General features: G+C 36.8%; 1 protein-coding gene across 10 annotated transcripts; it reads right to left on the bottom strand.

The window, feature by feature from the left end:
* On the bottom strand, nt 1-27,360 carry nfyc (nuclear transcription factor Y, gamma). Of its 10 annotated transcripts, none has more exons than XM_051136521.1 (11): nt 27,234-27,360; nt 17,674-17,783; nt 17,429-17,500; nt 14,034-14,147; nt 11,130-11,225; nt 9,403-9,579; nt 6,182-6,253; nt 3,779-3,940; nt 3,501-3,608; nt 3,206-3,265; nt 1-1,348 (listed from the first exon to the last, which is right to left on the bottom strand). In XM_051136521.1, exons 2-11 carry the CDS (start codon nt 17,770-17,772, stop codon nt 1,226-1,228), a joined length of 1,083 nt encoding a protein of 360 aa, XP_050992478.1. In that variant the 5' UTR covers nt 17,773-17,783; nt 27,234-27,360; the 3' UTR covers nt 1-1,225. The 10 variants fall into 10 exon arrangements, with proteins under 10 accessions (XP_050992478.1, XP_050992482.1, XP_050992479.1 ...); XM_051136525.1 differs by having other exon boundaries at nt 17,429-17,497; XM_051136522.1 differs by having other exon boundaries at nt 17,674-17,780; nt 27,234-27,359.
* Nucleotides 27,361-27,653: the final 293 nt, after the last annotated feature.

The raw sequence follows: 27,653 nt of genomic DNA, 5'->3' as shown, positions 1-27,653 counted from the left end.
TCAATCCACCAGAAACACTTTATTTTAAAGATATTGTAAAAGACTTTATTTACAATGCACTGCCAAAGCTGTGATAAAAAAAAAATAAAAAATACAACTTCCAACCTTTTTGGGAGTTTTTATTTTCCCACAAACCAAGGTCTGTTTCCAAAAAAAAAAAAAAAAACCCACAAAAATAAAATTTGTACCTAGGTATTGCATATCATGCTGGCAGTCATAACTACATGCAAAACATGACCAACAATTATAAGATGAAGAAAAAAAGGGCAGTGAAAACAAAGTTACAATTGGTATTAAAAATGTTTATATAAAAGGGTTTTTATTTAATTAAGGTGTTGTTTTTACAAGTCGGTAACAGTGGAGCAGTTTAATTTCAAGGGGCAGAGGAAGTCTCTTTAAAACTGGTCCAGAAAGACACGCAAGAAAAGCACGTCAATTACACATTCACACACATTCACACGAAGAGGACCATTCCTGCATGTAGAAAACCCAACAATAAGAAGCCCTTTAACAAATACAATGTTATCAAATTTCAAAACTATACAAGATACTACAACTGAACTAATACAATTACTATAGAATTACAGAGTTAAACTACAGAGATGCAGAATGTGTAGATTATGGCTTTTTATCAAGTTTAGAACTCTACACATCATGAGATGGCATAATCTGTCAAAATGGATGAGGGCTTTAAAAAAAAAAAAAAAAAAAAAAAAAGATTTTTTTCTTCCACAAAAGAAGTGCCCTCAAGCTCAGGTTTCACAAGCCTCACTCTAACATCACTATCACTGAACAGATCTGAAAGCATAATCTCTACCCATATCCACACTGAACTATAAAACAAGGACATATTCTACCTATACTGCAAGGAAGACAGTGGGTTCATATTGTTTAGCCATATTGCAGAAGACATACATTTGAAATTAATATGGCAGAAATCAAATCTCTGCCATTACACGTTGATCCTTCCAGCACTTTAGTAACGAGACCCAAACTCTGTTAACAAAACAGCAGTACGTGTATTTTGGACGGTAAAATATGAAGCTTAAATCTGAAGTTTATTATTTGATTGCTGAATTAAACCAGTCGGAGAACTTGATCAAGATATGGCATGAGATGAAAGGAAGTGGAAGGACTGGGTGTTGGTGTGTGGCGGCTCCTCTCCTTCATTGCGGTTGGTGGCATCGGGAGCTTCGTGGACCAGTGAGGATTCGGATGGACAGCCTCAGTCCGCACTGACCTGCGTGGTGACCTGCCCGTCAGCCGTCTGATTGGTGGACTGAATGAACATGGGCTGGGTCAGTTCCTGTCCTGCCGGCATTGTCACCTGCTGGATCTGATACAACTGCTGTAGAGTCACAGGAAGAAAAGGAGGGATGTGTGTTATTGAAGTAATTTCTTTTAAGGATAGTTCACCCAAAAATGAAAATTCTGTCATGAATTACACACCTTCATGTCGTTCCAAACCTGTAAGACCTTTGTTTATCTTCAGAACACAATTTAAGATATTTTTGATGAAATCTGAGAGCTTTTTGACCCTGCATAGACAACATAAAAACATTAAGGTTTAACCACTGATGTCATATGGACTACTTTAATGATGTTTTTACTACCTTCCTGTGACTTGAACATGGTAGTTGCAGGGTCAGAAAGCTCTCGGATTTCATCAAAAATATCTTAATTTATGTTCTGAACATGAATAAAGGTCTTACGTGTTTGGAACAACATAGGGATAAATAATGACAGAATTTTCATTTTTAGGTGAACTATCCCTTTAAGAGAATGTAATTATAGTTTTACATAGCACATAACACCACCAGTCAAAAGTTTTTGGACAGTAAGATTTTTAATGTTTTTAACGTCGTCTCTTCTGCTCACCAAGCCTGCAGTTATTTGCAAAGTAACAGTAAAAACAGTACAATATTGAAATATTTTTACCATTTCAAATAACTGTTTTCTATTTAAATATATATATTTAAAAGTAATTTACTCCTGTGACTTCAAAGCTGAATTTTTAATATCATTACTCCAGTCACATGGTCCTTCAGAAATCATTCTAATATTCTGATTTGCTGCTCAAAAAACATTTATTAATATGTTGAAAACAGCCAAGTACAATTTTTTTTTTAGGTTTCTTTGATGAATAGAAAGTTAAGAACAGCGTTTATCTGAAATAGAAATCTTTTGTAACATTATAAATGTCATCACCTTTGGTCAATTTAAATCATCCTTGCCAAATAAAAGTATTAATTTCTATAATTTCTATAATTGCTTTTAAATGGTATAGTGTATAATGTTACAAAAGCTTTTTATTTTAGATAAATGCTGATCTTTGGATCTTTCTATTCATCCTGAAAAAAAAAGTACTCAACTGTTTTAAATATTGATAATAATAATAACAAATGTTTCCTGAACAGCAAATCCGCATATTAGAATGATTTCTGAAGGATCATGTGACACTGAAGACTGGAGTAATGATGCTGAAAATTTAGTTTTGCCATTATTGGAATAAATTACATGTACTCAAATAGCAAAAAATGTTATTTTAGTAAATGTTATTATTTCAATAATATTAACAGTTAATGTTATTTAAATAATATTAACAGATAATTGTAATAAAATTTCACAATATTACTAATTTTACCGTATATTTGATCAAACAAATGTAGCCTCGAGCATAAGAGATTTAAGTCTTACTAACCCCAAACTTTTGAATGGAAATCTGTGTGTGTGTACTGGTACACTACATTATGGGGACCAAATTATCCACCAACTATCCACCTTATTTTTTCCTTATAAGCAAACTCAGCCATTTGTAAATGTAATGTGTCTGGCTTCTGGCCTTATCCACATGCAGCTATTTTTAGCTGTAGAAAATAGCTCATTTTGCTGGTTAATATTGCCATCTGGTCCATCTGTCTTACCATGTTATTTTAATGTATTATCTTAATTATGAGTACAGTGGTTTGTAATGCAAACAGTTTTACCATTTACTGCACTTTGTTATTCTTCTTATTTTCCCACAGCGGCTTACGAACCAGAAGTCTCACACATTACCAGAAAACAGCTCACTCCCGCATTAAAAAAATAAGGTGGATAGTAATACCTTTTGGGGACATTTTTTAGGTCTCCATGAGAAAACAAGCTCATAAATCATACAGAATGAAGTGTTTTGTGTGTGTGTACAAAAGCATTAAATCATTACCTGGCCATCAGTAAACTGGCTGAACTGTTGTTGACCCTGTTGTACTTCTGTCTGTGAAATCTAAAAAACAATTCAACAAAATTACACCCATCAATTTAATTCAATTCTTCAAATGAAGGAAATATGTACTGTGTGAAACACACAATTGCTTAAAGGTGAAGTGTGTGACATCTGAGCCATTAGTGTCACCAAATGAAAAAATAACGACAATTTTAAACAAGTGTCCCAAACACTCCTCTAATGCTCTTCACTGGAGTTAATATATATGTACTTCTTCAGAGGTTTCATGATTTACCTGCTGAGTGTTTGTTGCAAGTGTCTGTATTTGTCCTTGAACAACCTGTGTTCCTGAGACTGGCTGAGCCAAGCGAATATACTGCAGCTGGCCGGTGTTGAGCTGCACCTGAAGGACACCACAAGGGGGCAATGATGAGATTTCCTCCAACATAGCTCTAACAAGCATGTTTGCCTGGTCTGCTGCACTACTTTTTATTCTATAACCAATTTATAATCCTTTTGAAAAGGCCAAATGACAAAAATAAAAGGGAAACATCTTCTCTCCTAAGTTCTTACTGGAATCTGCTGGATCTCTCCCGTGTTGGTAATGATCTGCTGCATAACCTGCATAGTCTGTCCAGCCGGCTGTGCTGCCTGCGCCTGAGCCTGTCCTTGTGCAGCGGCCTGCACAATCTGCACCTGCTGGCCTTCACCCACCTGCATGGTCACCGGAGCACTCTGAAAGACAAAGGATGAAAGCCATGAGGGTGGGACTGCGGATTCAAACTTGTATACATGTTGCGCTTTGATATGCTGTGTGCATTTTTTAGCCTGACGAACTAGCGTTGGCATTTCAGCTCAACGTATTGTAGGCTGGGAAGGCCTCCAAAAGAAAGTGAAACTGAAGACGTGTTGAGGAAAGGGGAGAGATGCAAGACTGTGACCCTGGGCCTCTCGTGTCGAACGGAGAAACCTGGGCGCTGACTGCAGAGGTGTGACAGATGATCTCTCCTCTTCAGGAACTGACACCCGATAAGCAAGAGCAATTTATTAAGCAGCACAACTTTATCTGGCCTGAGACGTGCAGTGACCTCATGTAGCATCAAGTAAAGGGCATATGAATTGCAGATTTTGTCCTGAGTGAATATCAGCTGCTCTTTTTGGTTTTGCTGATAACTACTTAGCTATATTTATTATATCAGACACGTTACTGTTCAGCAGTTTAGGGTTAAGACTTTTAATGTTTTTGAAAGTTTTTGATGTTTTCTTTCTCACCAAGACTGCATTTATTTGATCAAAATACAGTAAAAACAGTAATATTGTGAAATATTTAATCTTTCAATTTAATATATTTTAAAATGTCATTTACTCCTGTGATGGCAAAGCTAAATGGCTGAATCCTTAATATCCACAATATTGATATAAACTTTAGCAAAGAGCTGTTTTTATATAAAATGACAGTTTTCTCATTTCAAAATGTTATAAGATTCCTTTTGAAGTCTCATTTTCAGTAACCACAAGATTGAAGCTCAAATCAATAAATACAAGGTCTGTGGTCACATCACACAATGGAGAAAAATTCCTATTGACTACTGCTAAGACCATATTAAAAGATCTAAATGGAAACTAAACTATAAAACAACTGAACTTTATTCTATAGGAGTATGGATACACTACTAGTCAAAAATTTTTGAACGGCAAGATTTTTAATGTTTTTTTTTTTTAATTGGTCTCTTCTGCTTTCCAAGCCTGCATTTATTTGATCCAAAGTACAGCAAAAACAGTAAAATGTTGAAATATTTTTACTATTTATCATTATTATTATCATTACATCATTACGCCAGTCACATGATCCTTCAGAAATCATTCTAATATTCTGATTTGCTGCTCAAAAAAAAAAACAAAGAAAAAAAAACATATAATAATTTGTTATTATTATTATTATTATTATGTTTAAAACAGCTGAGTAGAATTTTTTCAGGTTTCTTTGATGAATACAAAGTTCAGAAGAACAGCTTTTATCTGAAATAGAACTCTTTTATAATATTCTAAATGTCTTTATCATCACTTTTGATTAATTTAAATCCTTTCTTAATTGATAGTATTAATTTCTAGAATTTTTTTCTATAATTGCTTCAGAATGGTATAGTGTATAATGTTTCAAAAGCGTTTTATTTCAGATAAATGCTGATCTATGGATTTTTCGGTTTCTGTTTTAAATATTATTATTAATAATAATAATAATAATAATAATAATAATAATAATAATGTTTCTTGAACAGCAAATCAGCATATTAGAATGATTTCTGAAGGGCATGTGACACTGAATATATTCAAATAGAAAGCAGCTATTTTACATAGTAAAAATATTTCACATTATTACTACTTTTGCTGAATTTTGGATCAAATAAATGCAGGTTTGGTGAGCAGAAGAGACTTCTTTTAAAAAAAAAAAAAAACATTAAAACTCTTACTGTTCAAAAACTTTTGACTGGTAGTGTAGTTGACATGATCAGTCTGGCAGTGTGGCATGCTATACTATTTTAAATAACTTTATAAATTACATTTTTATGACCACATATGAATTGAGAGAAATTCATTTGTCATATGCATGACAACATAAGCAAACTGCCAAAAAATTAAAATGTAATTCAAAATCTTGAAATGGATGTATAAAAATATCAGTACTTTTTCCAAAAAAATTGATGTTAAAGTTGTTAAACAAACAAAAACAAACTTATACAACCAATAACAAGACTGACCTTCAGGCACGAACACTGTATTATCATACCTGCTTCTGTTTGCTGCACTGTTTAATGTACAGCATATGATATAGTACCCATACAAGAATAATTTTGCTGATGTATTGTGCTTTAAAATACAGCTCTTATTCAACTGTCTTTAAAAAAAAAAAAGCTATAAAAAAAGGACGTTTGGGGGAAAAATAGGGGCCTATTTTGAGAGCTTTGAGGTGTTTACCGTGATAGGGGTCGCCTGTGATTGAGCAACCTGCACCTGCTGTAGCTGCGGCATAGTGGTTCCTTGTAATACCTGAGGAAGAGGAGGAAATAATGCAAGAAAGAGAGAGTGAAATTGACGACACAAGCAAGCACATGCAAAGCGCATTCTTCAATATCATATACAAAGCAAAAAAAAGGCAATGTTCTGAAAAGCCACAAATAGTGTAAAGAAATGAAAGCATGACGTGTCACATTTAGTATGAGCAGACACCATATCCACATTTTTGCAATTACATAAAACATGCATAAAACTATTAAAAATAAATTAACAACTCTGAGTTCACACCAAGCCTGAAATAGTAATCAAAATATCAATATTTTTACAATTCATAATATATTTACAAGGAAAAACATCTGCATTGGATTTAGTGTTAATAGTTCAAGTGTGAATATTTAATATTTTGTCTCATTCTGTAGTTTCAGATTTGATGTGAACAGGCATTAACTGAAGCAGAGTTTAAATCAGCAGTGGAGATGAAGCGTCAGATGAGTGCAAGCTCTAGTGTAAAATTGGAAAATAATAACAGTTTATGGAAGATTTGCATTTCGGGAGAAATGACTGCATATAGCAGCACAAAGCAGTGAGCAGACAGTGAGATGAAGCTAAACCGATTCTCTGTCCTCAGGTATGAAGATAAAACCTCACTAACAATACATTTTTACTTAAAGGGTAAACAGAAGAGAGCCTGAACAGAGCACATGAAGGAACAGGTCACAATCTGACAAATGTTTTGTCAAAACATGTCGACTTCTTCCTATGCATAAATTCTTAACACCACTATTCTTCTCTTACCTTACTTCTTTCCGACTTTTGTACATACACTACTGTTCAAATGTCTGAGGCCTGTAAGATGTTTTTTAATTTTTTCTTTTGTTAAATCGTACAATTTGCACTAAAATAATTAATACTTAAAAATACTGAATATATACTACCGCTCAAAAGTTTGGGATCAGTAAGACTTGTAATGTTTTTTTTTTTTTAAAAAAACATTATGCTCATCAAAACTGCATTATAATTTTATCAGAAATACAGAAAAAACAATAACACCGCAAAATGTTATTACAATATAAAATAAAGTTTTTTATTTTAATATACTTTAAAATATAATTTATTCCTGTGATGCAAAGCTGAATTTTCACCAGCTGTTACTAAAGTCCTAATGATCCTTCAGAAATCACTCTAATATGCTGATTTATTACCAGAATTATCAATGTTGGAAACAGCCAAATATATTCTTTTTTTCAGGATTCTTTGATGAATAAGTTAAAAAGAACAGCATTTATTTAAAATATTAATCTTTTCTAACAATGTAAATCTATGCTATCACTTTTTATTAATTTAACACATCCTTGGTGAATAAAAGTATGAATTTCTTTAAAAAAAAAAAAAGAAAGAATAAAAATGTACTGACCCCAAACTTTTGAACAGTAGCATATATTGTTAGAAAAGATATTTCTATTTTAAATAAATGCTTTGTTTTTAATGTTTGTATTCATCAAAGAATGCTGAAAAAAAATAACAGGTTCCAAAAAAATATTAAGCAAAAGCAAAAAAAAATTCAGCTTTGATCACAGAAATTAATTAGATTATTATTTATATATATATAAAAGAACAACACTACTTGACACCACTACTTAAAATGCTTCTGTTTTGCTATTTCCCCATAAATTCTATAATTAGCATAAAGTGAAAAAGATGAACTTAAAATAAAAAAGGTTAAAATTAGATTTTAAGTCATTTCATTTTGGTCTGACATTCCTGAACCCCACTGTATAAATTTGTCCCAAGTGCTCTCTAAGGTGACTGCAGCACCACTTTGCCCAAGTCTGACAGGTCAGCAAACTACAACTTGCTGAAGCAGCACTGATCTTTAGAGAGAGAATAAGGTTCACCACAGAGAAGAGGAGTGAGAAAGTAAAAACAAGCCTCACACTGGTGGAATTTAAATCAGTAGAACCTAACAAAATAAAAAGTTAAAATACATAAAAACAAAAAAGGAGAGGTATGGATAGGACTGCTGTGCTAATGCTAAGAATGCTGAACAGACATCACAAGAGAGTGACTGGACTCTACCGTTCACCTGATAGCAACGTGTGAATGACACCTCTGGGCTTTCAACCTTCACCAATCATGTTTCAAATGATCCTGTAATGGGCTGATCAAAGTAATCAGGGCTCAAGTGTTGTGTGAGAGAGTAGGTACGATAAAGTTTCAGCCTTTTGTCCACCAGACTGTAGTATAATATACACTAGGGTAATTACAAGGGCAAACAGTGTCCTCCAGATGCCAGTTTTCTTTCCTGTGTTGACATATTTCCTATTAAAACAGGAAGATTGGGCGGGAGATAATCAAGAGTAGCCTGTTTCTTTTAAATAGTCAAGAGGTTTTAGTTACATCATAGCTATTTATAATAATTTGCTAGATGAGTCGTCAATATATTTGCTGTTTCTCCTGTTTAAAAGGCATAGTTCACCCAAAAAAATAACGTGTGAACGTGTATACGACAGCTAGCCAGAGATTACAGTATTATAAAGTTATAAATATGTATATTTGTCTTACAGAAGGCCTTTATTAATCCCTCTTAGCGGTGTAGAGTACTTTTATGATGGATGAATGCACTTTATTGGACTTTAAAATCTTAACAGCCATTCACTCCCATTATAAAGCTTTTAAACGCCATAACATTTTTTTTTTTTTTTCATACAACTCAGACTGTATTAAGCATAAGAATAAAGTCATATACACCCAGGGTGGCTTGAGGGTAAGTAAATCATGGGTTAATTTTCATTTTTGGGTGAACCATCCCTTTAAATGCAAATGTTTGCTAAACTTTAATGAACGCTGCATCTAAAAATCACATGCTCTCTGAATGGGTAGGTATTTTGCGACTGCTAAAAAAAAAAAAAAAGCATGTTTCATATAATATGAATGTGCGTTGTATAAATGCACTCTTAACATACTTTATTCGCTATGTTGTCATTGTCAAGTGACCTAGTAAAATGTTTATCAGATGCACGCTTGGTAGCAAGTCAAAATTTCGCCTAATATTTTATGAACACCACTTTGGACACACTGCTCTTTTCACATACTGTTTATGTAAATTATGTGATTTCAAAAGCAGTTTTAGTCCATATACACACACTTCATTTTAGTGTTTGTGGCGAGTGCATGATGGTTACCTGGCCCTGCTGGGGCTGAGCGATGATAATCTGTCCGGGCTGTAGTGTGGTTGCGGTGGGAGCAGCCACCTGCTGGCCTTGCTGCTGACCTTGGACCTGCACCGCGCTGGGCTGCTGCGCCAGAGTGAAGTAATACTGAACCGGCTCAGTTGGGGCGACGGATTGACGCACTTCCTCCTACACACACAGGCACAATTATAGAGAAAGATACACCTTACATTGCAGCAAACTTCAACAGGATAAATGCAAGAGAGCATCCAATAATCCCATAAACACACACAGATGAAATCAAGAGTTCATAAGGCCTATCAGCTGGTTACATCTCCATAAATTATTTTAGCTCTGTAACACTAGAGGCAGGATGAGGATAAATTACTTATAGGCAAAGCAAGAGCGAGTAATGCAATCTTCTAGCTGGACAGAAACGAGACCTTTAGCTGCAGTCTGTGGCCTGAACTCCCACATTAAACCGCAGCATAATGGCAGGCAATCAGCTGTGCTATTCTGACACACAAACAGCAGGAATACCCAAACATTTGTACCCAGAAGTGTATCTTTACATTTCGTCTCCATCAATTCCTGAAGATTTATTTGTGACAAAGAGAGTAAACATCCCTCTCCCAGCTTGGTGATGTCACAGCTGAGAGTGTAGGATGTTTACACACCTGGTCACACACAAAAACGCAGCAGGATCATAAAGCCATCGGCTCGAACAAAGACGCATATATAAAACATGATAATATATCATATGAACTAGAAAAATTGCAAACTGTATAAATACATGCACTCAGATCTCAAAGAACAGACTTAAGCAACTCTTGAAAGGAAAGTTGTTTCTCTTTATGTTGCTAATGCGTTCTACAGAAAGGGGAAGTGCGCTGGGTGTGACTGGCAAATAATCTACACTATATTGTAAATTCAAAGTACATGTTCTGTTGAAGAGGACGCATATGTATATGTGACCGTGGACCACAAAAAAAAAAAATTAGATTTATACATCGTAGGCTGAATAAATAAGCTTTCCATGGTTTGTTATGATAGGACAATATTTGGCTGAGATACAACTATTTGAAAAATAAACATTGAGAAAATTGCCTTTAAAGTTGTCCAAATGATGTTCTTACCAATGCATATTACTAATAAAAAATAAGGTTTTGATATATTTACGGTAGGAAATTTACAAAATATCTTCATGGAACATGAGCTTTACTTAATATCCTAATGATAAATCGATAATTTTGACCCATTGCTACAAATATACCTATGCTACTTAAGACTGGTTTTGTGGTCCAGGATCACATTTTTCTTAAATTTCATGTAGTAATCTCTTATTTTAAATAAAACAATGAAAATGGCTGGTAAAGCATCTGAGTGACTGGTCAAATCTGTGACTTTTTCACCCTGCCATTCACACATGGTTGTTTTCGAAATCAGGCACATGATATGGCTGCATTTGTAAAATAAGCATAGAAAAAATTAATAAACATGATATCTGGGTGTGCAGAGATAGAGGAAGCAGGCCGCTGCAAACATCCGACTGAAAGCCTTCACAAACCCTACACCCAGCTTCCAGTCAAGGATGTTTACAGCGCCCCCAGGCTACCAAAGACAACACGCCACCATCTCCTCTTCATAGACGCTGAAGAAGAAGAAGAAGAAGAAAAAAAAAAAAAAAAAGGTAGACGATGATGAATTTTGACAGCTTGAAGCTCCTCTCTTTTCCGCACCTGTCGTTTTGGAGGCTTGAGGTCATCGCGGGGGACGATATCAATGAGGAAGTCAAACTGATCAAACTTAGTGATGGCCATGGCGATGTCATTCCTCTGGAAAACAGAAAATAAGACCAGAGAGTCTAAAACGAATCCAAAAAAAAGACTAAAACAACTCATGTAACAAAAGGTCACAGAAATAAAAAGAGATGATGCTCTTTTTTGTTTCAAAAATAAAACTGTACGGCACTATCTGATACTACAATATGTGACCCTGGACAACAAAACCAGTCGTAAGGGTCCGTTTTTTTAAAATTGAGATTTATACAACTATTTGAAAATCTAAAATCTGAGGGTGAAAAAAAAAAAAAAAATAAAAAAAAATCTAAATATTGAGAAAAATCACCAAGTTGTCCAAATGAAGTTCTTAGCAATGCATATTACTTATCAAAAGGACAAAAATAAAGTTTTGATATATTTACAGTAGGAAATTTACAAAATATCTTCACAGAACATAAAGATAATTTTGACCCATACAATGTATTGTTGGCTCTTGCTACAACTATACCGGTGCTACTTATGGCTGGTTTTGTGGCGTCACATATGATAATGTATTCGGAACAGTTCTCAGTGAACAGTGACACGATTTCACCCCACAGACCAACTATTAGTGGTATTTTCCACAGGATATTGGCTGCAAAGACCACCCATTGTCACCCCCCAGATCAGCAGCTATTTTTAGCACCATGATTAATATCTGGTGGTAAAGGGTCACATCCATGCAGTTGTTCCATTGACGACAGTTGTCGTGGCGACACCGATTGGCGTGATGCCTTCACAATGGAACTGTGGGCCAGCTGCAAGCTCACAGGCTGAGCGCTAATACAATCTACATATTAAAGAGATGGTCTAACAGTCATTTCAGCTTTGTTCACTGACGAAACCTGTTGCTGAACACCACGTCGGAAAAAGGCTACACTGACATCGGCTATTACATGACAGACTATGTTTTCATTTTTATATATATATATATACACACACAAATATAAATCTTTTTTTATTATTTTATATTGTGTTAGTTAGCTGTATCTTTTTGTTATTTTTACTTAATCAAAATGACCCAACTGCAGTTTGAAAGAGATTAATTAATTGGAATGCACAATCAAAAAACATGATTTTTGAAAACTGTTGTATTTTTGCAAATGAACTCTCTCTCTTTTTCTATTTTAAAAAACAAATCAATAAAAAAAAAGGGGGAAAAAAAAAAAAAAAAAAAAAAAAAAAAAAAAAAATCAAAAAGTCTGAATATTTGGAATGAAAGTCTAAATATATATAAAATGAATGTCTGAATATATGGAATTAAAGTCAGAATATATATAAAATCAAAGTCTGAATATACAGAATAAAAGTCTGAATATATGGAATAAATGTATGAATATATAAAATGAATGTCTGAATTTATGGAACAAAATTTGTAGCTATTGAAGGAAATTTGATGCACTAAGAATGTTGCAATAATGGAAATATGATCTTCAAGATGATGTGACTCCAAACTGCACTGTAAAAAACAGTGCAGTACCCCACTAAAAATGTTTTGTTTAGTCAACATTTTAAATGAATCACAACTCAAAAGCCTATTGCTCTGGTAATGAGGATAAAGCAAGCTATACATTACTTAGTGAGAATTGTTTAATTTGCACTTTCTTTGCATATATTCAGACTTTTATTCCATATATTCAGACTTTCATTCTATATATTCAGACTTTCATTCTATATATTCAGACTTTCATTCTATATATTCTGAGTTTCGTTCAATATATATTCATACTTTCCTTCCATATATTCAGACTTTCATTCCATACACTCAAACTTCATATTATAAATATAATTATTTCCTGAATGGCATTCCATAGTATGTATGTATGTATGTATGTATGTATGTATGTATGTATGTATGTATGTATGTATATATTATGTACACACACACACACACACACACTTTTTCAATCCAAGCATTAAGGGACCACTTTATAAGTATCATTCAGGGTTCAGGATAGTGTTTCACAGCCCAGGGAAGCAAAATCAGGGGGGAAAAAAAAGTGGGTCATGGGAGATGTACTCTTAGACTCTACGGTACAGTGGAACAGAGATAAGCCCTGGGGGGGCTTGTGTGGGGCTCTTCCCATAAACAGACAAGCTGTGTCACGACTACAGCACATGTAGTATTAGGAGAGACCATTTTTGTTTTTTTTTTAAAACTTTTTCTAAAAGTTTAAATGTGTCTTTCTCTGGTTGTAAACAAGGCACAGCGCATCCAGGTTCTACATCAGAACGCCTGTGTCAGTGCAACGAAGACTGATACGAAAGAGAGGAAATTGACAAATAAAGACGTTATTTTTGTTTTCTCTGCACACAAAAAGTATTCTCACAGTTTCATAACATTCTTCTTGAACCACTGATGTCACATGGACTATTTTAACAATGTCCTTACTACCTTATGGGCCTCAAATGTGTCAGAATCGCAGAGTCAGAAAGCTCTAGGATTTCATTAAAAATATGCAAAAATCTTTTTTTTGTTGTGTTGGATGGAGATGGTGAAGCAGCCAGGAAACAATAGGGGGAAGATGGTAGGTGGAATCAGGAAATAAACCCAAGCTCATCTTAAATCGATTTATTGGGTAGGGCTCTGAAATACAGGGTGGCACTTTTGTGGAAGTGACCCCAATTTAAAACCAGCTCAGGGTCATTTCCTGATCCCACCCAACATCTTCTCTCTATCGTTTCCTGCCTCCTCCTCCATCTCAGTCCAAAAAAACAGGAACAAACACAAAAAAAAAGATAACTTTGTCACAGAGGAGACTGGTTTATCTCCGCCGGCTTGGATGAGAGGTCAAAGGGAAGTCGGGAATGAACATGACTGACCTGTAGTGTGCGCCGCTTGTTGTCCTCAGTGTGAATCCAGGCTCTGAGAGTGAGCTCTGTGATGAAGATCTGTGCCGCTTTGGCAAACAGCACCGGTGCCTCGGCACTGATCATCTATGGAGGATTACCAAAACAAGTCAGTACAAGGAAAATAAAAGACAACATACTATCCTATCTAGACATTCACTACACTCATGCCCAATATGTTTCGGCCTGCCTTTAGACGGATGGACATGCGTAGTGGCCTAAGAGGCTACATCAAGATCTGATCCAGGGTCTTGCCCATGCCGGTGCTCCTTGAGCTCTTAATTGCCTTGGCTTTTCTCTCTTCCCACTCTAAGCTGTAGGATATTTTAAGCGTCTGGACAACACCCTGACCCCATGCCTGCTTCCCACGCAGCTAAGGCTGTGTGGGAAGATCATGCCCTGTGGCATCTACAACATCATAATATATTTGTACTGTTCATCTGAGCACAAAGGAGAAGAAAAGTGTCTGCTTTAGGGTTAATCGAGCTCATTATAAAAGGGTTAAACCATCAAGCTAACACACCAAACCTTATGTCTAATCGTTTTTATTTTTCTCGCTGTATGAAACTACAAGGGCATTAGTGTGCGTTACCGCCACTTAATACTTGGCTCACCACACTCGTGAAATGACCTCTAGCTCTTTCGGCAGCGCTGATGCCATGTTCTTATTTATACTTGAAAGTTTGTTTATATGCATGTTGCGTTGTTAAAAGATCTGGCAAATAGAGTAAATATTGGCGATACATGGAACTGAGGTTGTCATGCGAGAGGTTCTGGGAAAATGGCTATTCATTGTTTACACACTACCCAATATCAGGCTGTTTCACAGAAAATGGCCAGATGACTCAGCTGGATCTAATAGTTTCTCTATTCATAATGCTCAGAAAATAATAGATTACTGTTTTTGTAGTGGTTTAAATCAAACTGCACCACAGCTGAAGCCACTGAAAATATTAGCTTTTCATTTGGAGAAGACCACAAAAACATTCAATCTTGATTTGGAGACTTAAAAATCAACTAGGAAACCCAAACTTTATAATCATACTGTCATTAATGGTGGTTTGTGAATTAAATTGATCATATTTGGATTATTTAATTTGTATGTGCTTTGCTAGGGTTAGGAGGAAGGTTGCCAGGGCATTGCAAAAGTCTTCATAGAAGTCTGTAACATGTCAATATAATGTTGCTAGCATGTTCTGATGGTTTCTAGGAGACTTATGGGTCATTCAAGGTGGACTATGCAAAAAGATCCCATAGTAGTGTTGTACTAATGCCAAGTTCTGTCATGAAACTCTAGATGGGGCAGGCTAATGGGTCCTTACTGGTGATATTCACACCGTTAAACTATTTGGCACAAGCTAATCGGTTTATGTTGCATACGCAGCCAATGAGCTTGCTGCTTTACATTTAAACACTGGTTAGCATTCAACTGAATTTCAAAATGGGCTTTCAGAGTTGCTCTGAAACACTCCACCTCCCCAGCTCCACCTCTATAGATCTGTTACAGGTACATACATCATATATGCTACTTGTGCAGCAGCAGTACGTCTTAAAATACTCACAGCATTATATCTGCATATGTATTGGCATTACCAAGTTACTGTACTTGCTTTGCAGCAGCAGTAATTTAGCAGTGTAGCAGATCTATTCCACCAAGACCAAATACATTACCATTGCCATTAGGGCTGGGCGATATGGCAAAAAAACAAACAAACAAACAAACAAAAAAAACAACTAGATTTCTTCAGAACGTCTCGTTTTTTTACGATTTTTAGCTAGTTAACTTGAATATGTAACTACAACTTGATACAACTTTATTAATCCTCTAGTTAAAGAAAATTCAATTTTAAGTGCACCACACGTTGTTAACATGATGTAAATGTTAAACAAATCACTTGTTAAATATCTTAGCAGAAAAGATGCATGAACTACAACTATATCATACAAACTTGTCTTATACATATTATATGTTAAGAAATAATACAAGAAAAATGCTGTAAAAAAATATATATATATATTGTAAAAGTCAAGACAATTCAAATTCAAAATGACTGAAGGTATGACATCAGTAGACTATTATAAACTGTAAATGTTCTGTAAAAACAATGAACAGCAGCTTTCAGCCTGTCATCATGCTGCAAACATGAAATATCAGACATACAGTAGTAATTTTTCACAGGTTTTTCTATGTAAACAAGAATTTAACTGTTGCACTTGCTTCTAAAACCCGGCGCTCAAGTTAAAAGAAGTCCCATCTTCTTGCATGTTTTTCCTATTCAAATGCCCACGACACATCTTTGTCAACACAAAAGCGCATTCTGTGTGAATAGCGCATAGCGATATGAGCGTGTAATATGAGAGTGGTTAAAAACGTGTGCTGACATGCGGATGGATCATTCTTTTTTTTTTTTTTAACTGTTATTATTGGCATTTTGTCAAACTGTCTAATTCTAATGTTTGGTAAGATTTCTATTCAAAATAGCAATTCCTCAATTTCTAAAAAACAAAATTAATCATAAATTCGAATTAATCAATAACATTGGAAAAAATTGCCCAGCCCTAATTGTCATATTTATTACCTTTCGAGAGTTGTCATAATATTTTTTTCCACAACACCAAAAAACAAAATGTATTATTTAATTTAACCAAAAATTGAAATCAAAAATAAAAAAAGCTGTTAATTGAATTTGGGTAACTGGGTAATAGAACTTGGTACGCCATTCAGAGTGTCATATCCACAGGTCATAAATAAACACTAGTTAACAGTAAAGTTCTTTGGCAATCTATCAATATTTCAGATGAACACTAGAATGCTACACTAGAATAATTTTTGGTCACAGTGATGTATGTCTAGACTACTGGCATGTTTACCAGCTTGTCCACTTTGTGTGGACAAAATAGTTGCTGACACAATCAGAACACCATTTTGGACAAAACCGAAAATAAGGTTTTTGTTATTTCGGCCAAATATTTTCTGTTGCTATAATTCTGGTTTATTACTATCCCAAAGGATCCCTAGAAACAGCTCTGCGCTCTCCATCAAAATCTATTAAAATCGTATTTTGGCAGGCGAGCAAAACGCATCATACTTATCCTCAAGCCACATGATTTGATTCATGTCTATAGCACAAATGGTGCAGAACATGCATAACTTCAATACTTACAGCTAAGGATTTGAAAAACAACCTAAGTGGGAGCAATAGTAATAGTGAAACTTGCCATAGCAAACTCCACTAATTACTAACGCAACCAGCCACTCAATGTACTGCCATCAACCGCTGGGCTGCTACTTTCTCAAGAATCAAAGACAGGAAGTGTGCTGCCATCAGCTTAGAGTGATTGTGTTGATTCAGCTCGGCTGCTCTTACCTTCACATCCTCATCCAGTTTCATAATTTTCTTGATGCGAGCAAGAGGAAGCTCTTGCACACGGAAATCCTTCTGAAACAGTGCGAAAGTGCGTTAGAGGAGAACTCACAATAACTTCAATAATTCCCATTAATGAGGTACAACATTTTGCCAAAAACTACTTTGTGGAGTGTGTTTTGAAAAAGGCAGTGTTTATACAGTATCCAAGTGAGAACGCAGATAAAAAAGCTAGGAGAAACCCGTACCACGGTAAGATTCCTGATTTCTTCCATCACTCTGGGCCAAAAGGACTGTAGGCTCTGCTGGGCATCGCTGCCGCCTGCTCCAAATGAGTCTGCCGACATCTCCAGATCTGCTGGGAGATAAAGAGGGAGAGAAAACAAAACAAGTCAAGGTTAATGTTCACATACAAGCTTCATAATTGACGTAAACTTCTTGAGCTTTGAGATAATAAACCACAATAAACCACATTATACACGGTTCAGTTTGGGTTTAAGAAGTCTGAAAAATTGTGTGTGATAGCCGTGCGTCACTACAGTAAAATGCCTGGCGTAACTGTCGATGAGGCGATTGGTCAACTCATCCATGTGTAAACTAAGCCAGGAATCCATATGTGAAAAACCTGGAGAACAAAGTCCTCCTTCGTGCCAGTGACCTGAAGCCTGGAGTGCACATCTGGATACCCAAATAGCTTTGGAAGCAGACCAAATGTGCCGTTCTGACAGCACGGCTCGGCACTGACGCAATGGAGACAATCCAAACACAAACTAACGCAAACCGAAAACGCGAGAGGAGCAAAGCTGGCAGGTTACTATGGCATGTGAGGAATTCTGCAGGCAGCCTGCCTGAGCTTGCGCCGCCACGGACGCTACAAAGCACCTCTCTCTTTCTCTGGAAGAAAACACGGGGCCAGAAATAGCAGGGTGGGGTGCCACAGGAGCAGGAGCGAGGCAGTAAAAAAAGTACTCGGACTCGTGCAGTTCAGCCATAATCCAATAACAAGACAAAGTGCCAAGGGCTTAATGGAGGGGGAGCAGTCGGACTGCCGAGCAGCCTCACTATGTGGGTCAAACGGAGGAGCAACACAGTGAAACGTGCGTGATTACTGGCGAAAAGCAGTGACCTGCTTTCATCTCTTGGTGCTCTTATGTATATTGAAGGATTAGGATGGTTACCATCTCCATGTGATAGTAAAAAAAAATCATGTTTAGTGTCACAGTCCAAAATAATCATAATCAGAGGCATTAGACAGGCAAAATGCAAATATCAATGTGTATCATGTCATGTGATTCTGCTGTCGATAAGCTCTAGACTCATTTCAGCTTTGATTGAAGCAGTCAACTGTCAGTCAAATTCATTATGCATGCAATAATAATAATAAGACAAACACTGGAGGCCAATGGCGGCCGGGAAGCAACAGCATCAGGTGTCGATCTTATGACTGTCTTCTGCCGTACATCTGTGAGCGTGGATGTGCCAGCTCTGGCCTGATAAGAAATGATAATTTAACATCTCAAGTAAGACCATTAAGAAAACTAGCTGGATAATTAGCAGGCGATAACAGCGGCAATTACTGTCATGGACCTGGGAAATTGTGAGGCAAATTAAATGAGATAACACGCCATTAAAGGAGACATAAATAGGTTAAATCAAAGCTCGCTTAGACCAGCTGCTTGAGTGGGAGCTATTTTTGACTCCTTTAACCAGATCGAGACACACAACCTGAGATAGGAGGAGCGAGACCTCTGGTTAAGCATTGTGGGTAGAATCTTTGTTCCTTTGAGGTTATGTTTTGTATTTTGTTAAAGCAAAATAATAATTAAAAGGGGCTACTTTTTAAAATATTAACAAGCTATCAGTAAAGCAAACGTTAAAATAGAATTTTTGCCCAAGAAATAATTTGCATTAAATTTAGGGCTGCAAAACAAACAGTTGCGATTAATCGATTTAAAATAAAAGTTTGATTACATACATGTGTATGTACTGTGTATATTTATTATGTATATAAATATTATATTTGTATGTATTGTGTGTATTTGTATGCAAACACTTGTATATAATTTATATTATATATAAATATAAATATTTTACACATAAATCTAACATTATTTCCTTAATTTATACATGTATGTGTGTGCATTTATATTAGTGCTGTCAAACGATTAATCGCGATTAATTGCATTTCAAATCAAAAGTTTTTGTTTACATAATACATTTGTGTATACTGTGTGTATTTAGTACATACAGTACACACACAGTCTATATTTTGAAAATATTTACATGTATACATTTATATTTATATAATTGATACTATATATAACTTTTTCATATATAAATGTAACATTTAAGTTACATTTATATGCATGTATACATGTTACAAGTGTATACATGCATGTGTGTGTATTTAAATAAACGTAATAAATATACACAGTACACACACATATTATGTAAACAAAAACTTATTTTAGATGTGATTAGTCGGGGTTAATCATTTGACGGCACTAATTTATATACACATAATAAATATATACAGTACACGCACATATAGTATGTAAACATAAACTTTTAATTTGAATCGATTAATCACAACTAATAGTTTTGCAGCCCTAATCAAATTACAGGATTTAGGGTTTTTATTATCATTTAAGAGTTTTTCTTGTATCACTAGGGGCTATAAAAATCTTTTATTTTTTTCCTAATTCTTTTTTCTTCCAAATTCTGTTCTTCTTTACATTTTGATTTTTCTGGATTCTGTTTTTTCCCCGTTTTAACTTTTCTAGACTTTGTTTTAATGGTTCAAAAAAAAAATAATTATGAATCAAAAAGCATGTCTAATAACACAATTCAACAGCAATTTATTAAAAGTTTAACAAAAATTACATTTTTAAGGCTCTATGAAATACATTTTATTTTTTAACCAAAAATTCAGTTTTATTTAATGAATGAATAAATGAATTTATTTATATATTTTCATGAATTTTCTGGACTCCATTTTAATAGTTTCATTAAATTTTAATAATCAAAAACATCTCTAACTAACTGATTTTATAAAATTAATTAATTAATTTATAATTGTATTTCCTTTTTTTCCTCAGAGATACTGTGTTGTTGTTGTTTTTTTTTTCTGGCAAATAAATTCTAGTAAATACTTTTTCTGGTAAATATTTAATATTTATTAAAAATCTTTGTAGTAGTAGTTGTAGTATTACATTAAGTATATATTTCTGTCACAGTTTCTTCAAGTTAAACCAAACTTATTTTGACAGGTTGCTGTGAAGAGCTTTACGTTTGTTTATATATATATATGACAATAGTTTTCCTTGAAATAAAAAATAAAATGCTCATGTCATTATGTTCATGTGTTTATGAGCTTCAGTATATGTGTGGTGAACGAAACTATCTGCGTCATTCATTCACACAGTCCATATTGCATTTGATATAAGTGTACTAACCTACTTTTGAGTTATTATGAAGTCCGTGACATTCTGCCTTATACAATAAATTCCATTTTTATGACTGGATTTAACGATTCTGTCCGTGTTTTCCGCATTGTTGAAATCAAAGAGCCCTAAATCACCCTGACATTTCTGACTTCATGCCAAAAAATATCAAAATAAATTTTAATTCAGAAGCTAAAAACATGTTCTTCATATAACAAGTGTATTCAAATAGTGTATGAATTCAATTTTAAGCATTTTTAAATATATTAATATACTGAAAATTAATATAAATGAATAAACAGAAAGTGTCATGTCATTGACCCAACTGCAACACAATAGAATTCATACTAACTTCAGACTTGTAGGCGGACACAAAAAGACAGATGAGGCTCAGTGCACGTGCTTCAACTCTCAGTCACGATCGTCCTTCAGCAAGTCAGAACGCAACGGTGGTGTAGGATTTCTCCTGACCTGTTCGGTTGCCTTGACGGCAATGACCGCTGGTGCTCTGTGTCTCAGAAAGTCAATGCCGCTAGCAGAGGCTGAATCAGCAAGAACATCACTGCCAGCCTGGCTTTCGCCGTGCAGGAGGACTGCAGTAAAGGAACGCTCGAACATTTCAATGTGATCGGGAACGAGCAGTTCTCAAACACTTGAGATATCGCAAATTACCCCCTTGACAAGAGATGAGTTAAGCCGGTTGTGCGGCAGATATTTAATGGACGGAGAAAGCATGGCCCGATGCTTCCAAAGAGGAGTCATAAGTGGAGAAAGTGCTGTGACATGAACGCAATGGAATAACTTCACCTACAGTTACTACTTGTAAAACAATTGCCTTTTATACTACACTTTGGGCTGCAGATATAAATTTAGAACAATCTCTTCCTCGTGCTGGAGAGATTCAAATCAGCTGTGCTGATAAGGCAATACCAGAGTTGTGGATGCCAGCTGTTGTGTCGACTTGAGATCTTAAGCTACTTCTAAAACATGAAGCTCACCTCTAGAAAGAGCCTAATTTTAACAGTCATTACTTAAAAGCTACAAAACAATCTGCTTTTGTGTTTGACATACCATTATTGAACTTAACCCCAGAACTGCTTACTATCTGAGAAGAAACAGCTTTCCACTGGAGACGCTGGTCAAATCTAATACTCATCTCAACATCCTGTCATACATCTCTTTTTTGCTCTCAGCATGCCTCCTCTACATAGTTTAGGAAAACCAAAACTAAATGCACACCAAATGATGAATGCACATAGAGGTAATTCAATCTTATCTGAAATCGAAGCATTCCAGAGGGGGAAAAAATGTTCAAGAACAGGTGAAAAAAAACAGTGAACGGAGAAAGATACATATGCTAGAATGAATATACTTAAACTTCACAATGTGTATTTTTAAAATGACATTCACACACTTGTTCAGACTCAAATGAAACCAGTCAGGGTTTTGCAAAGTCATACAGACTCTGATAAGGAGACTGTACATGCTACAATTTATGCGATGAGAATATAAAACTTCAAATAATCAATCACACATTGTGTGATGTATAACCTGCCTGTAACTGCACATACTGACAACTCTTTATTACATATTATATTGCGCATTGTGCCATATATACTTCATGGGCTTAGCGCAACTACGCAAAAGCCTGCGCATGTAAGCATACTTCCTCTTTTTAATACATACAATGCTTTATTACATATTACTTAAAACATTGAACTAAACAATAATTAAAAAGACAGAACATAAAAAAGATGTTTTCTATGATTCTGTCATACAGAAAGGTCATGTTTCTAAAGCTACACTGGATTTATTAACTACCCAAATATTCACACAGAAAGGACAGCTTGTAAAAAAAAATAATAATAACTGACAAAGCCTGCTGCAAGTACTGGTTAATCATCGACTTGAGCACAACAAAATGCACCCAGGCAATGAATTACAAATTAACCGAAAAATAGCCGTGCTTGTTTTGCTCTAACGTTCAAAGCAAAAAACATAGGGGCTGGACGATTCCGCCACTCTGATCCATGTCTAATCTCACAATCAATCATTCCAAAGTTGCCCTTGGTTCAGCCTCACGTCAACTCCAGGAAGCTGTCCCTGAACTCTCAAGGTCATAAGCAGAAAGGGAAAAAAACACAGTAAATGGGAAGGGAGAGAGAGTGAGGGATATACTATAGCACAGAAAGAAAGAAAACGGAGACTGGTTTTTCAACTTTCACTGCAGCAACTTGGCGACCCTACTGTGTGTAACGATGCCGTCCCTAGAGGAGCGCAATGGTGAATGGCCCCCTCTTGTCTGTGCGCCCCTGAGGGATGCACTGTCCTCTTGGTCTCACACTCTTCCCACTGACGGATCGAATGCGGGAGCCGCTCTCACATTCCCGTGACCTTCATCCACCGATGGGCCCGTTAGCGGTGGCAAGGTGTGACGACGTGTCGTCGCCAGCGTGAGAAAACCAACTGTAAACTTTAAAGGTTCTGCACTGACATTTCAAAACAACCTCAAGCGCAAACCCCGGGAATGAGAGGGAATGTGCAAAAACGTTAGTCAGGTGTGACATTTTACCCTTGAACATCATGCAGCAAGGAGCTAAAATGATATTAAAATCTTAAGCGAACATATCACGCTGAGACGCAGCAGTCAAGGCTCTACCTACAGTTATTTTTAGCAACTCCTTTCCCCAAAAGGACCTTAATACCATCACTAATGGAAACTTTCTAGTACACAAGCGAAAAAGAGTCTTTAATCCGACCGGATTCCATCGTGTGAGGACAGCCGTTTGTACATGATGAACTATGGGGCTAAGAGTGCACATATAAACCCCAATCCGTGATGGTCACATCCATAATGTCCTCTGCTCTGCCTCACTGTCAGGAGAGTGTAAACAAGCCACGAAACTGGGCCTTGAAAGGTGAACCGGGACTAGCGGTCCTACGCAGCCAGGGCTGTCTCTATAAGCATCACAGATGTACCAGAGATACCCGACAGCACGGGACCCTCAAGAGGTCCGAAGTCAAACTGAACTTAGAGGTCAAAGAGTGCGGCATGCAGACCAACGATGGAAAGTTAACATTCCGCAGGCGAAACCAGTGAAATTTCCAGCTGGTTAATGTTTACATCATGTCAAACATTGGCAGTCAGGTTAAGGACTTCAAAATGCACAGGACGGAAGACACAAAGTAGTACACTCAGATTTCAAGCAAGGGGAAAAGTAGAGGACGAAAGGAGGAGGAGAAAAGCGCAGCGGAGGACAGAGGAAGCATCCCATTACTGCAGCGAGAGAGAGAGAGAGAGCGAGAGCGAGAGAGGTTTACTGTCTGATTGCAATCGTAAGTCACACTTACCCCGTGCCCTTCATATGCTGCGCTGTGGACGGCGGAGAACAGGAGGACATCTCGAAAGTCTCCTTAACTGTCTTTAGTCCACAAGCTCTGTCCCAGGAAGAGACAAAAGGCTGTGTGGGACAGGCGATCTGCTGCTGCTGCTGCGTTCAAAGCCCCGAGCCGAGGGGAGCGCGATCACCTACCGCCCCCCGTTCCGACCCCTCCCCCTTCCACTAGCCCATCTTCTTCAGCCTCCCCCCTTCCCCCTTTCCTAAACACACAACCCCCTCCCATTCCTCTCCTGTCCGAGTCCCCTGAAGCCGCCTGGAGCCTGGAGTTGGCCTCTGCCTGGCAACCCTACTGTTTGTCTTTGAGCTGACCCCTGCGAGTGACCGGAAAAGAGACGAGAAAGTGCAGGAGAGCTGGAGAAAACGGGAAGGATGGAAAGAAACAAAAAGTGTGAGAGCAATGCAGAGCAGCAGAACAAGTCGGGACAAAAATCTCCAGACTGCTTTCCCTTTAACACTCGACTGTAATCAATCTAGCTTGCTAAACGATACTCTCGGCCCGCCTCTCTGCAAGATCCCACCCCCTTGCTGGATTCTTCAAATGAGCCTGAGTCGCTCTCAGCCACTATTGGCTTAGCCGGCCGTCTGTAGGCCGTGTCACCCCCTCCTCCCTGCTTACCCTCTCCACTCCGCCCCTTTTCACAGACACTCAACTTCCTGTTTTAAGTTACCTTGAGCAGCAGGATAGGGGTCAGGGAATGAAAAGAACGAGAGAGAAAAAAACAACCAGACAAAAGCAGCAGAAAGTTGTATAAAGGACGCGGGGAGGGCGGAGGAGCATCTCGGTTTGCGAGCCTCTGAAAATCTGTCTCCTGCAGATCGTCTTCTCAGTGTGGCTGGACGGAGCTGGACTGAACAACTGACTTCTCAAACAACTGTCCCTTGCTTATTTACAATGTCAAACTAAATGTCTCTAGAGCCCGCCCCTTGGATGAGCGGACTGGCCAGGCGTGCAGTGATGCAAATGAGCCCATGAACGACGATTGGCTCAGGGCAGTCTCACAGAGGGTGCCGCATGCTGTAGCCGCATGATTTAAAGTGGAAAGTCACTCAGGTCAGACTTGCAGTCTCATTTGAGTGCAAGAACATGCATGCAGTGCAGCACATGAAACCTAGACTCAACGTTAGTTGTGTCCTAAATGAATATAAAGTTGACCCGAAGGGTCATGTTAAATGGTTTAACCTCTAATGTGTATAACCATATAACACTGTGACTGAAAATTAAGTTATGCAAATATTATTATGCAGATTTGTTAACTTTTCATCTAATTCTGGTTATTCGTACAGGAATAATATAAAAGGTGCAGTCACTTTTACTACTACTCAGCTAACGCACACCAAATTTTCACTAGAAATCCAGTTATTTCAAATAGGAATCTATGCAAGCTGTCAAAGTCACTTCTGCTTAGCTGAATCTACTGCCATACAGTTTTACTAATGCAATCACACCTTAATTTGCTGATCTGTTGAATCATCACTTGATTCTTTATAACCTTGATTATTTCCAGAAACTTCTTGTCACTGCATGCAAAACAGCCTACGCACCTTCCGCCCAAATCTAATCATGCAAAGCATGATTTAAGAATTCATATTTTACATAAAGAATCAAATCTGACTTCTTTTTTAACTTTTGTGAGAACATCAAAATGATAGCTAAGCTTCACACAGTATAGATGAAAACCAAAGCACAACTGCAGCACAATCATTCCTATACTCTGTTGTCACTAAAATGTACCTGAAAAGCAGGTAAATCATTTGCAACAAGAGTGCTGAAAGATTATGGCAATAGTTGCTATGAATGCCATTATTTTTCTTGTAAAATCAAGGTCAAGAAGCATATTTTGCTTGTAATGTTAGCTGCTGCCTTGAAATGCTCACTGATGAATTGTGTGTAAATAGTGAGTTCATGTGTTGTGAACTGACCTCCATTTAACCTGGTACATTAAAACCATGTTCTAAATTACAGGCTTTGCTAAATACAGTAATTACGACGTTCGTATTTTATTTTTATTTTCATTCATAGGTGACTAATAGGAAGCGCATTTGTTTATGCAGTGTATACAATGACACCATCAGCACATTGTGCTAAATGAAAACAAACGGAATAAATCCATCACGAATAAATTATACACACAGGCAGACATTTCTTATACCTTTGATATACCGTAACAACCGCTGTTATTGATGCAAACCACAGATGCTTTTTTTCATGAACGAAGTCGACAAAGCATTTGCAGGCTACCGGGAGACATGCTAACCGAAACCATGCAAACATTCAGTATACGTGTGCGTGTGTAACGCTGTTATAGATGAAACCATATTGTCTAGTTTGTTTGTTTTTATTGCGAGACTGGTTTACATCTCGAATCATATACAGTCAGTAAGATTGTATGGACAGATAAGGACTATAAAACAGCGACATAAAGGTAGAGACAGTGCTCGCTACGTTAGCAGGCCGCGTTGACTGTGATTCCCGTCAAATTAGGAGAAGTGAAATAATGATGGTTTTGGACGGCTTTGAGCGAGTTTTCCTAAAATATTTGTAAAGCGGTGTAAAGGCAGTCTAACCAATAAAGACTACGTTTGGATCTGTCCTTCAGACCAATCAAACCTCGGACTAGATTCCACCAATCAAGGTTTCTAAGGGTTCTGGTAGTTAAGAAACTGCCACCATTTAGGCTCAAAATGAACCAGCGAGCCAATAGAAGTCATTTACACTACAGAGCCAAAATGGCGACCAATGTCCAACAGCTTCCTGACCGCCTCCATTCCCTTCCACTAGCCACCAATAAGCGCTTCAGAGAGCGAGGAGGGAAATGGCGCCTATGTTCATCCTCCAAAACAATCGTCCATTGGATGAAAACTTTTATTGGACCACAAGCTTAAAACGACCCACGCTTCATCCAAACCAAGCCGTAGATAGCAACCGAACAGTGACGCAGCGAAGTATATAATTTTTATACTCACTTTACGTGATGAAATCGTAGTGTAGTCCGGTTCGTCGTAATATTTAATTTATTTCAGGCTGTTACAGGAACCAAGATGGCCGACGATTTGACAACTTTTTTTTTAAACCGGAAGAAGTGCTACGTAAACTGTGACGTACTCAACATTAGTGCCATTGAATGCGATTGTTCTTCAGTTCAGCGAGAGGTTGAGCTGGTCAGCGCGCTGCATGTGTGCATTTGCTTTGAAATGTTGAACAGTTACACTGTTATAGCTGACTTTTCTCCTCTGTGGAATCATAACCTCAGTATGTACAAAACGTATACGTTTACGACATATAACGTGACAAATGTTACATTTATAAAAAGAAAATCATCTCAAGAAAAAAGGTAAAAAAAAAACTATTTTTATATTGTAGTTGAATGCAGTTACACTACCAGT

Source organism: Labeo rohita, chromosome 19 (assembly GCF_022985175.1).
Source record: "Labeo rohita strain BAU-BD-2019 chromosome 19, IGBB_LRoh.1.0, whole genome shotgun sequence".
In the NCBI taxonomy this organism is placed as follows: domain Eukaryota; kingdom Metazoa; phylum Chordata; class Actinopteri; order Cypriniformes; family Cyprinidae; genus Labeo; species Labeo rohita.
This window is presented reverse-complemented; position numbering and strand designations above follow the sequence as displayed.

Bases quoted from the DNA above. Each gene is read 5' to 3' on its own strand.
- nfyc (XM_051136521.1), bottom strand. From the start codon at position 17,772: ATGTCGGCAGACTCATTTGGAGCAGGCGGCAGCGATGCCCAGCAGAGC. The intron at 3,941-6,181 runs GTAAACACCTCA...TTTGTCTTTCAG, and splicing joins CACAGGCGACCCCTATCACG to AGTGCTCCGGTGACCATGCA. The intron at 1,349-3,205 runs GTAATGATTTAA...GTGACTCTACAG, and splicing joins GCCAGTTTACTGATGGCCAG to CAGTTGTATCAGATCCAGCA.